At 38.1% G+C, this 12,785-nt stretch overlaps 1 protein-coding gene across 1 annotated transcript in view; it reads left to right on the forward strand.

Moving 5' to 3' along the window:
- Window positions 1-9,166, forward strand: part of LOC119740433 (latrophilin-like protein LAT-2) — a 51,791-nt gene extending 42,625 nt beyond the window's left edge. The window contains exons 18-27 of the mRNA XM_038215749.1: window positions 181-283; window positions 1,664-1,814; window positions 2,551-2,617; window positions 2,943-3,015; window positions 4,155-4,240; window positions 4,959-5,085; window positions 5,993-6,034; window positions 6,542-6,619; window positions 7,733-7,772; window positions 8,745-9,166. Coding sequence (XP_038071677.1) covers window positions 181-283; window positions 1,664-1,814; window positions 2,551-2,617; window positions 2,943-3,015; window positions 4,155-4,240; window positions 4,959-5,085; window positions 5,993-6,034; window positions 6,542-6,619; window positions 7,733-7,772; window positions 8,745-8,767 — 790 coding nt within the window. The 3' untranslated portion in view covers window positions 8,768-9,166. The remainder of the gene's footprint in view (window positions 1-180; window positions 284-1,663; window positions 1,815-2,550; window positions 2,618-2,942; window positions 3,016-4,154; window positions 4,241-4,958; window positions 5,086-5,992; window positions 6,035-6,541; window positions 6,620-7,732; window positions 7,773-8,744) is intronic.
- The last annotated feature ends 3,619 nt before the right edge of the window (window positions 9,167-12,785 follow it).

The following is a 12,785-nucleotide window of genomic DNA, read 5'->3' on the forward strand; positions in this document are numbered from 1 at the left end:
TTGCCGACAGCTGATTCTAAATGTATGGTCAGGCCTGAATGATTTCCTGAACAAAATTGTCAAAAAAAAATAACAAAAGTGAACTGCAGAAAAGCACAACCGTACCACGAGATTTGTTTGAAATTATATTTCGTTGATGCATATTGAAGTGATAATTCGTACTCTTCCTTTGTTTTACAGGCAATTGACCAGTACTCGTATCAGCATCTTGAAGCACACTGCAGCCGCCCTGCTCGTTGCACAGTCGCTGTTCATCCTTGGAGGCACAGTGGGCAAATTGCCGGTGAGTTCCGGTTTACATTGAAGTTTGGACTACAATAATATAAAATAGCCCTACGCACTCATTTTGTGGTACATTGCGCATGTCGTAGTAAACATAGTTAAGACAGTGACATAATTTATATAAGGTTAGAGAGACACAAATTCATAGGAGTCCAAATTTCCTGTGACACCGGTCCCAATTTCACAGCTCTGGTAACAAACCCCGGAACAGTGTTATAGTGAGTCGTGTCATCTGACTAGAGTATTATGACTCGAGCTGACTCAAATTGTCCTATAGGCCTAATGAACGAGAATTAAACCTAATGACTCAACATGAGTCACTGCGAGCAAAAGACTCAACCAAACTCGAGTCAAAGGCTCATTAAAAGTCACACTTGAATAAGAAAATAAATTGTAGTATTGTTACTGCGTATACCTGCAACATTACTATTTCACTTGACATTATGTGATGGCTTGCGCATGAAACATATATTGTTTATGGGATATCCCCTTGTACAGCTAGAGTCTATGATATGCGGGCAGATTCGGAGATTAGTTTATGCAAAACAAGACTGTGTCTTGACCTCGAGATTCTGACCATTCAGCGGGCGCCTTCTATTGGGTCACGGGTAACCCATTGTTGTATTACAAAAAAACATGACAGCCAAATTGACCAGTCAACAGCCTAGTCCACATTTCTGATCGAATGACGTCACAATATTTAAAGTCGGCTCTGATTGGCTGGCGCGCTGGGTCGCATAAAATTGCATTGCTCAGACGTTGGTTACGGAGCGGGCTCCGTTGAACAACAGGGTGAAACTCAAACAAATTAAACGTAGCCCTACGCCTCAAAAGTATTTGTCGCTAAGACATCTGCAACGGAGTGCAGTATTGGCATGAAAGACCAAAACTCGATGTATAATACTAAGTACTTGGTCATGACGCAAACTTGGTCATTACTTGGTCATGACGGTCACAAGTCAAATCACAATATTAAGGTCATGACAAAGGAATGGTTCTCATAGCGAATGGCTTAAAGCTTGATGACCTGTGATTGGCTTGATTCGTGAGGATTTGACTACAACTAGGAGAAACTCTGCATTTCTAATAATAATAAAAGTGTTGTGCTTATTATAGCGTTTTATACCAACGGTGTCAAAGCGCTTTACAATTATTACACCTGCTCATCAGGTCATGAGATAAGTTTTTCAGCAGCTCGAGATCAGCGCATTCCAGTCTCTACATTCACAGGTACCATTATACACTTGTGTGGAGAGAGGCAATTATAGTAAAGTGTCTTGCTCGAGAACACAAGCACCATGTTCCCCGTCGGGGTTCGAACCCACGCACCACAGCGCTCCACGGTGAACTCATGTAGTCTTGGGTACTTTCTTTTATGCAGACCTTCTGCAAGGTGGTGGCAGCACTGTCGCACTACTTCTTTCTGGCCGTGTTCTGCTGGGTGCTGATCCAGGGAGTGCACCTCTACATGAAGGTCCGTCGCGCCCTCAAGGGTGGCATTGACATGATCTACTTCTACGTGTTTGGCTGGGGTAAGACTCCTTAAAATGGGTAACATAGTTACACTACAACAATTTCAAGCCGTGAATTCTTATAACTCCCGTGCAGACTCGACTATGGATCCGGGTCAAGGGTAGATCGGGGGTGGGGGGGGGGAGCCAACGGGTGCCATGCCCTCCCCCCAAAAAACGAACCCAATTTTGTTTTTTTAAGTGACGTCGCAATAAAGGCAGGCAATGCATACACCACCATCTTTCCCTAAAAGCAAATTGGTTAAAGTTGTCAGAAATTGCCTCAGATCGCCTACAGAGCATCTGGAATCCAAAATTTGTTTGGGGCCCATGAATGTGCCCCGAAGCACACGCCGTAATTTTTTGGACCCACTTTTTGGGATACCTATATAATTTTTTTATTGGTCCCCCCATCCGGGTCAGATTCGACCTAACACTCTATCTTCTAGGTTAAAATGACAATTTAGTTCGTGCAAAAAATGACACTTCTTGGTAAAAAAAAAAGACTGGTTTTGTGTGTCCAAATGACATTTTGTTCCGGGTCAAAAGGCCCTAAAAATGACTTAGAGAAGTGTCATTTTGGCCGAAAACAGTGTCAGATCAAAACTGAGCCAAATTTGGGTCGAAATTGACCCGGAACTGTTAAGAGTGTGATATAGATCATGAAAGCTGTACGCGAACGTGTAATTTTTGTCTTGAGTCATTTTGATCACTGATCCATGTCTTTATGATCTTTCTTTTGGAATGCTTCATGTAGGTTTTCCACTGATTGTGGTGGGCATCAGTTTCGGCATAGAACACATGAACTACGGCGTAGACCAGATGTAAGTGTACATTTCCAAATAACTGCTGGGCCAGAATTAACCGGACCCAGTATCTGAGTCCAAATCTGCACAGTCCTTTTCCGGGTCAACAATTACCCTTGTCTGGTCAAAATGAAACTTTCCCGGGTCAAAACTGACATTTTTCTGGATCTTTTTGACCCTGAAAAGGACTGTACAGATATAGACTCATGTCGGGGTCAATCTGACCCAGGAGTTTTTAGAGAAGCCTAATAGGATTTTCCGCCTTGGATTGCATTTTAGTGTCATATTTTAAAAGTTTGTGGGCAATTCATAATTCATTTTTTTCTCCTTTTTTTCACATCAGCTGTTGGATTTCTGTCAAGCAAGGAGCTGGTGTGCTCATTGCATTCATTGGACCTGCGTACTTTGTACTAGCTGTGAGTGTATATCCTTTGTTTCTCTTTTATGGGCCTTATGGTTGCAGACCAGTAAATCGGTCCGAAATTGCCTGCGCCGGCCAAATCACGATTTGCATGCCCTCAAAATCTACAGTATTTGAGCATGCTGTGGGCCATGAACTTGAGGGTTTGATTGTCTTCGCAAGTTCCAAAAATGAAGATTTTATCTCACTTTCAATTCAATATGGCCGACTCGTGCATTAGACCCATTACAAAGACAATGAACGTTGTGTGATCATTGATGCTTAATTAAGTGAAATATAATTTCAAAATGATTGACAACTTGATTATTGGAAAATAAATGAAATTCGTTTTGGGAGAAATTGATACCACAAAAAATTGGCTTTTTTTTTTTTTTTTTATAATATTAATTTTCCAAATAAATATAGGTTTTCCCGGCTATTTTAACAGATTTTTATTTAAATTCACCAACTCTAACATTCAATTTCGTCCACGGAAACTTTCACACGCTTTTACCAAAACCTATATAGTCATTTACCATTCAATTTTAAAGTTTGGTCCCCCTCTTTAGTCACTGGGTCGAGAGTATTCGTCAGTACAGATCAAATTCGTTTAAGCTGTTGCCAGACGAAATCGATACTCCGATAAGAAAACGTGTGCTCATTGTTTAAATTTGCTTGAACTGATTTTGAAATTGTCTGACAAAAGACGAAATTAAACATTGGAAGTGCACTTGAACAATGTTGATGAACGCTTTTGAATATTAGAAACGGTGAATTCGAATGATAAACGTTTCAAAATAGCCGGGAAAACCTACATTTAAGAGAATATAGCATATTGTCCTATAGTGCTTGTCAGCTTTGAACAGCGCCTCCATAGGAAAATGGCAGCCCCCACCCACACCTCCTCCCAACCTTCTATGGACAAAATCGTGTTTCGTGATCATACGGTCAATAACCTCAGTTTAATATCAGCTTATGTTTAATACAATATAGACTTTGATATGGCCTACTAATGATATTATGTTAGTGGTGTATGATTCAATTTGATTGATATGCACTACTAATGATATAATTTTAGTGGTGTATGATTCAATTTGATGATTCTTTATACTATGTCTTCTTACTTGTCATTTTGTTTAATGTGTCTGTCTTCAGATCAATTTAGTGGTGATATGCATGGTGATGCACGTCTTTATGACGGTGAAGGTCAACAAGGATAAGTCAGAAAAGGACAAGATCAAGTGAGTGATGAACTCATAGTGAATATAATTATCTTGTCAAAATACTGACAGTACGAACTAGAGTAAGCCTATTTAAAGACATATGTAGAATCATTTGCATTTATACCAAAACGATAACCTTTCGAATTATTATCAAAAAGCTTACTTGGATTAAAGATCGTACTGGTACAAAAAAACCGTGAAATTATTCCGTCTGGCTTGCTGTCATTTAAAAGAAAACAAGAAAGTAGGTGATTTACAACGACCAGACAACTGACTGATTTTTGGAAATAATGAGTTCTATCGACGAAATCTTGTTTCGACATCAAAAGGCTGTGCACGGTTTTTCACCTTCAATAAATAGTGCCCTTCATAAATTCTTCCTGCACACTCTGGCAATGCCTGGTAGTCATGTAGTTACTTAGACAACTTTGAACACGTGCTCATGACTACCGTATTGAATTATGTAATTACACAATTTTTGAGCTTATAATACTACCGTACCAACAGCAATGGGTGGCTTTCCCCTGCTATTCCTTGGTGAAATAATATAGCCACTTGTCGCTTTTTTGTTGACATTTATCAACAACAATGTTCCGTATGTTTATACACAAAAATCGGGAGCCGAAGACGATGTTCGGTATAGCCGAATGTTCGGTATGGTGTTCGCTATGGTGACGTTCCACTGTACCATGTTGGTTTCTGACTCTTATTTATGGCGGCATCTTCTCTGCCTCAGATCGGGCCTCAAGGCTGTCATTGTGATGGTGCCCATCCTGGGCCTGAGCTGGCTCTTCGGTGTGCTGATCATCACCAGCCCCGAGGTGGTGTTCCACTATCTCTTCGTCATCTTCAACTGCTCACAGGTATGGTTTTCAATGGCGTAAATCTGTGCCGGAGAGTGGGGGGTATGGGGTATGACCAATATCCCAAAATTGGCCGGCGCCCGTGGAAATTCGAAAAGCGTGGGCGCCCGTGGAAATTCTAAAAGGGGGGGGGGGTGGGAAGGGGGCTGACAACACATTAAACTAAGGGGCGCTCCTCAGAATGTGTACCAATATATACTGGCATCAAATAGGCGCATTTTTAAAGGTTTCGTTCTTCGTTTCACCACTTTTCAGTTCTAATGAATACATTTTGGTCGTTGGGATGATGAAGAATTACCTGAAAATCATCATTTTTTCTCTCATCAAAAAAGTGGGGGATAATTCAGTAGCCATGTGTCGTCACTTTCAAATGTGTCATTCGAATAATACGATGAATGTCGGTAATATATTAGAGGCAGTCATCATTGAACAAGTGCGTTCTAGATCAACAAGATACCGATTTATTAAATGAAACAAAGTGTTCAAAGTGAAGATAGTGTTGGTCCCAAATTATATGAAATCAGTCCCCCAGAAATGGTCTCCATCGAAAGAAAACGAGCATTGAAAGTGGTTTTTAACATTTACGTGCGTAATTAGCTGCAGAATCCAGCAAGGGGCCTGAAAATAATGCATATACTCCCCGTTATCAAAATGAATATAGTATCCACTGGGCCTGAAACCTCAACAGGTTATAGCTGTAAACAAACCATATGCACTACAGACCTACCTTTGATAAAATACTGTTTTGTGTGTTGGTTAAAATGCATGGTTTTTGACCAGAAATGGCGCTTTCCCTCAGGAAAAACCCCGCTGTACTGTATCTGCTTCAATCACAAATGCTCAGTGATGTTTCTTTTATTGGTTTATATCAATGCCTGAGTACCATCTCTCCCAATTCTCTGTGCAGGGAGTGTTCATCTTCTTGTTCCACGTGGTGTTCAATGACGAGGTAAGTTTACTTGTATTTTTCCAAGTTCCAGGATGCAGTTTGAACTGCTGAAGAAAGACGGAAATACGATTGGGGGAATTGTTTGCGGGTGAAGCCTTTCTCTCGTCAGTATGACAAAGAAAACCACAGTTTGACACCCATTTTTAAAACATTATAGTGCTAAATAAATAATGTTGTGATCAAGTCTTCAATCCGTCTCTTATTCTTCGTCAGTCACTTTTTATTTAAAAAAAAATATAAGCATGTCAAGTTTGCTGCTTTGTGTGTTTTGCTGTTATTGTTTATTAGGTTAACTTGACTAATAAGATTATTATTTTTGGCAAGTGGTCAACCAGCGAATTGCATTTGTTATATTTTTTTCTCAAGTCATTTGGTGATCGAGGCGGAAACGCAATGCAAACTTTCTGTTGTTGGACTGCCTGTGACCCCCCAAAAATATGAAAAGGCAAATATGACAATCTCTATTCTCGGTTTTATTTTCCCAACTTTTTTCCATTGCCGCTACAGGTGAAACAAGCTCTAAACAAGAAACGCAACAAGATCGCTGCGAGCAAGGATTCCAACACTCTCTTCTCGAAGGTCTTGGTGAGTCCAGAAAGAGCTAGTTTTGGCCCTGTGTTGGCTTGATTTGATTTGATTTGATGTGATTTAAATTGATTTGATTTTATCTGTATCCATACATTTCGTTAACGAATAATGACCATTTTGGTGAATTGCACCTAATGAGGTGATGGATGGAGAAGCCTGACAGACGGTCCAACCATGTTCATTATCACGCTCCTGGTCCAATCTGAAGTAAAACTACAATCCCGGCCAAAATGGCTGGGACACTTGGAAATAACCTTAGCCTTCCACGGTCACCCACTCCCCACTCCCCCGCTCCCCCGGTCAATGTTGTTCTCTCCAGCTGATGGAGCACCGCGCAATGAGAGACAACATTGACAGGGGGGCCGGGGGGTTGGGGGCCCAGCGAGATTTGGCCAGGATTGTAGGTTTTTTTTATAGTAAAATATGCATAACTTCTTATAACATGGATCAATTTCAGTAAATTCTTTTTTCAAATGAGTGGAAGAACATGCTCGTTTAATATGCTTCGTTGTTGTGTCAAATTTAATTGATTTTTAAGGGGAGAAAACTTAATCCAGGTCATTTGCTTTTTGACTCACACTGTATTAATGCATAATAAAGATTTGCATCTAATTAGGCGATGGACAGCCAAACCATATACATTGCCACGCTCCTGGGCCAATAACAATTAATTAAAAGCAATTGTGCAAAATTAGTCGATGAAGTTAATTAACTTTAAAAAGAATTGTTGTTATTAAGGCTTCGTGCTATGCTGTTGTCACTGAAGAAATCGGATACGAATGTGTCACATTTAACAGTTTGGTTTTGACAATTAATTGGTTTAAGTTATAATAATCCAATGGCTATTCAGAATATTAGAATTTTCAATGGATCTTAAGACTTTACCGAAATTGGATCCTTTTTTTTTAAAGTCAATTGATACACGGATATCTCCTAACTTATAAAATGAGAATGATGTGGATTGTTGTTACATAATTCCACATCATTCGTTGGACAGTAACAGAAGGTTCATTTAAGAATGTGACTGCATTATGAAATATAACAACTGTATTTAATATGGCTTAAGTCAAACCTCAATTTCTTTTTTTTTGTCTTTTTTTGTTTTTGCAGAAAACTTCAAAAACTACTGGCGATCATTCTACAAGCACTAGTAAGTGTTAATATAGAGTGATCACAATAAGGAACCGATTAAGAATAATGACACATTCACTTATTTGACGCCAGGGGCCGTTCGAAATTTATTTTTCGGGAATTATGAGGGCTAAAATCAAAAAAATATTTGGGAGAACCTGATATTAATATTCATATTTCGGATACCTCTTTTTATATATTTGGGGAAATATAAAGTTGTTTGAATTTTGAGGAATGTAGGAGAAAAATAGATTTTTCGAATAAAAAATGAAATTGGGTTAACATTTTCCCTGAATTTTACAGAAAACTGAAAAATATATATATAGAAAGCACTCAGAGAGCACAAACCTCCGCCAAGGCTAAACAATTCCCCGCCATATTGTCAGTACACCCAAAAGAAATACTCGCATAAATGGTGAAGAATCCTTCAAAAAAAGCCATCCTAAATCCAGACCCAGATCCGGATCACTTCCAAGATCTAATCGACTATTACTTTTACCAAGGACCATCCCTAAAAAAAATATCATGCAAATCCTTCCATAACTTTTTGAGTTATCTTGTTAACAGACAAACCGACCAACCAACCAATCAACCAACCAACCAACAAACTAACCAAATCCGATGAAAACATAACCTCCTTGGCGGAGGTAATAATATTAATAATAATAATAACTTATATTTTGTTTTGCTTAAATTGACCGATATTTTGGGAACCTAATACCCCTTTACAACAGCTCGAAAAATAATTAGAGTAGATGATGAAATTGTCAAGACATTGTTTCAGAGTTGAAAAAAAGGTTTGAATGAATCAAAGTTTGAAACATTATTATAATGAATCCCTCATAGGGGAAACGTTTATTTCTTCATTTCACTTCCCATTTTGTTCCTCTATCTGACATTTTGTCACGTGCAACGCGAATTACTCAAAATAAAATCCAAGACGACCGTTTAAGACTAAAACGAAATTGCCTCCATACTTTCCAATTAACAGATACCACGACTAGCGTTAACTGAGGCCGAGCGATTTCACCGCGGCGTCTCACGACCGTTCTTACCGGTGCCAATCCCGGTCCAACCTGGTACATTGACGTTATGGTCAACGATATGCTGGACATATAGGTTATACACAGCCAACCAAACCCTGGTTCTATCTACTTAAATTTGCATAAGATTGATGCAATTGTACAAAACAAATTGCTGTAGATATTGAAATGCACATTATATCTAAAGTTATGGGTGAGAACTATATATTTTAAATATAATAACATATATAAGAGCACTGTAACTGTATAAATAGTTTCCTTTAAAGATTTGTTAGCTGAAATTGTTGTATAAACAGTATTTACAAGTAGAAACTGTTATATTATACAGGGTGTTTCAATAAAAAGGAAACCCAGCTTTGAAGAACCAGTATGGACAGACTAAATGTTTACTGGCTATAAAACTGGTATCATCTGAAAGTGTAATCTGTTTGCTGTTCAATGATAAATTATTTAATTTCCAGGGTCATGCATCACTGAGCGCCACTGTCATGAGATTTTGATGCAAATTTGCAGTTGGTTCACTTTCATGTCAAACACAATAGGCATGGTGTGCTTGAGAATAAGTATTCAAGAAGAAGACACGAGTGCATAAAAAGAAACCAAAAAACAAGTCGGGTTGGTTTCAAAACTGATGTTATTGTTTGTCTTGAATTTATAGTTTTGACCAAGCCACGTTCAAAACAATGTGCCATTTTCCCGAGGATTAGCATTCAAGCCATTTCACAGACATGTCCGTAATAATAGGCACACCGTGCCCAGTGTTTTTTTTATGAAAGTGAACCAACTGCATTTTTGCATCTAATTTTCAAGACAATGATGCTCATTGATGCATGACCCAGAAAACCTAAACACGGTATCACTGAAAAGCATAAAGATTACGCTTTCAGATGATACCAATTTTATAGCCAGTAAACATATCGTATGTCCATACTCATTCTTTGAAGTTGGGTTTTCTTCTTTTTTTTTTAAAACACCCTGTATTATGATGCATGTGAATATTAATGCACTCATTTTGTTCATGTACTTATTGATAGTTTATAATTAACAAAAAAACACAGATTATTTATTAACAGTTGTTTATTTAATTGTTATACATTCAATTGGTGAGTTTGCAACCACTTTAGTAAACAATAGGGTTATGAAGGGAAAAAAAAGTTCAATGGAGTCAATATCGAGGTATAGTGGTATAAGCGCTTAAACTCAAAGGTAATATACAACATTTGCTACTGCTGTAATTTTCAGAAATGGATGGATTTGGGGATTAGTATTTTATAGCAAATATCGTTCCACTGACTTGTTTAAGTTTTGTGTCCATAGTTGCCGGGGGGAAAAAGACAAGAAACAAACGCTGTTCTTGTAGTCTGGTTCTCTGACCGACGCTTCAGACGAAACGGAACTATTTTATAGACTTCTGGACTGGGAACCAGACTAGCTGGCTTGCACCCATTCACGGATGCGTAACCAATTGCAAACAAAATGTGGACTAACTATCCAGTCAGTTTGGGCAGTATTTTAAAATGAAAGCCGGGCTTTTCCAACGATGGTTCGGCCGCACCATCGTTGGAAAAATGATATAAAAATTCCACCTATCTTGAAAATGACAGCAGAGCCACACCAGGTGCCATGATTTCACTGAATTTTTGAGAGTATTTTTTGCTGACAGTCAAGTACGGTATTGCATAATAATTTGGTAGTTTCTTGTTTTAATGTTCGCAAATGTACATTAGCTTTAACGTCAATTCTTTTTAAAGTGAGTGTAATCATATGGAAAAGATATGTAAATTTGTCAAACGTTAATGTGTTAAAGAGAACACTTGCCTAGATGGCAAAGTTTGAGCACACTACTCTTTTTACGGTTGAAAAGAAAAAGGCCGAGAAATATAAACTTGTATTCAAAATTTAATGACAGCTATGATATCATATTTGTTAAATTCTTGTCTTGTGTTTTTCTATGTTAGCTTCAGGCTTAGCAAGAGTTACAATTTGTCCATGACAAACTGCATGTGGTGTAGTTCCCGAGTAAACACGGTTTAGGCTGGTCTCTATAAAAGAGGTTTTAGTCTCTGATTATATTTTTAATATTTTGACATTTTGAAGTATCATGTTATTTTGTATTATGCTGAGTTAATATTATTGTGGAAACAAAATTCTTCAGAAATAAGTGATTGTCAAGCGACTGGGTAAGTAATACTTTTCCGCTGAAAATCTGTTCTTGACGAAGAGTGTATTAAGATACCTCATTATGGAGACACTTTTTAGTATATTATTTTATATTAGGTAGGCATTAGTAACTAGGGAGATATGTTAATGTCCCCCTAATTTTTAAATACCTTTCTGGAATGAATTTTATTGTCGCAAGTTGCCTAGAGTTGGTGTATACGTGCTTTTTAAAAATTTCGATTTCTTTTCGGAACGAAATTTAATGCAGTATAATGTCCTGTAACAAATACATGTGCGTGTTTGTTTTTGTAGGCCTTGATATAGTTTTAAAAGTTGCTTTTAAATGGCGCGCTCCTGTTCAGAAATTGCGCACACTATTCAGAACGGATTAGGAGCGTCCCGCTCTTCATTCAAAAGTTGAAATTAAGTAATTGATTACTTGTCATGGGCCGAGTTTTTTCTTGCGATGTCTCGTTGGGAAGCTTACAACTAATGTAATGCTAGAATATTATCAATTCAATTTGAAAATCTATTTTTCAAGGTGCCACACTCGAAAAGCACGTATACACCAACTTAATAACGATTCCCTAGCTCGAGAATAGTGGTTCCGAATAAACATTCATCCAGTCCCACGCCCAAACATAACCAAACAAATTGGTCTGATGCATGGGCGTTGCCAGGATTTTTTTCTAGAGGGGGGCAAACAAAAATTTGCCAAAAAATGCTTGTATTTCTTAACACATTCTCGAATTATCAGTTTTAGAAGGGGGCAGGGACATTTTGCCCCCCCCCTCATTAAATTTACACCACTTTGTCTTCGCGCCTCTTTTTTTTTGTTGCTTTTCCAGGGGGGGGGGCAAGTGCCCCCCCCCCCCCCCCTTGCCCCCCCCCCCCCCCCTCGCGACGCCCATGGTCTGATGTTTCCTGATGGATGCTTTGCCAACTATACTGTTCAGATTCAGATTCAGATTCAGATAGTATAATTATACAGTTTGAGGAGGGGTATTTACAAATGGGAAGAATGTGGGTTCTTGTTTGTGCACATGTCTATGGGAATGGCTCCCTATAAGGTACCACAACGATTGGTACAATTTCAAAAAAAAAACCGACTATTTATATATACTCTGTTGCTAATTTCAATGGGCCTTATGCACAAGTTGGCAATTTTTGTTGTGTTCCCTAAGTTTTTTTTTTATAAATTGTGAACTGTTGAATGGATGGTGCCAGACTATTTATTCACAATAGCCTCACTTTTTTTTTAAATGTGTCTTAAAACATCAGAATATTATGTTTAATCACAAATTTTGTATGATGCATCTCAGCAGACTGGTATCAAGTTATAACGTCATTGCTTTCATTTCTCTACACAAGTTCCAATAATGAAGATTTTACCTCGCTCTCAATCCAATATGGCCGACTCGTGAATAAGGCCCATTACGTAAAGATGTTGCGTTTGTTTAACTTGGTTTTGCCAGTTTTGCTGACCTCGTCTAAAAATTCTAAGATAAACGACTTCACAATCGATAACACTCGGGAAACTTGAGTATACTTTTAGTTGCCAATAATCGGTCTGAATTATAATTTGGAGAAAACTTGGAGCTTGAGATATTGCGTAAGACAAGTTTGGGGTTTCATCTACAGCGATATTTTAATGATTGAATTAATGTTGTGTTTTCTTTTTCAAGATGTGATAGAAGGATACAGCCGTTGCCTCAGTGCCTTATTTCTTAGACCAAGATGTCTTAGACAAAAAAAAATCGCATTTGATAACCAATACTGTTTGCATTTTTTATGATGAGACTTTACCTTTTATTTGCTTGTTGGTTATC

The sequence above is a fragment of the Patiria miniata genome, unplaced genomic scaffold (genome assembly GCF_015706575.1).
Source record: "Patiria miniata isolate m_02_andy unplaced genomic scaffold, ASM1570657v1 HiC_scaffold_10, whole genome shotgun sequence".
NCBI classification, from domain to species: domain Eukaryota; kingdom Metazoa; phylum Echinodermata; class Asteroidea; order Valvatida; family Asterinidae; genus Patiria; species Patiria miniata.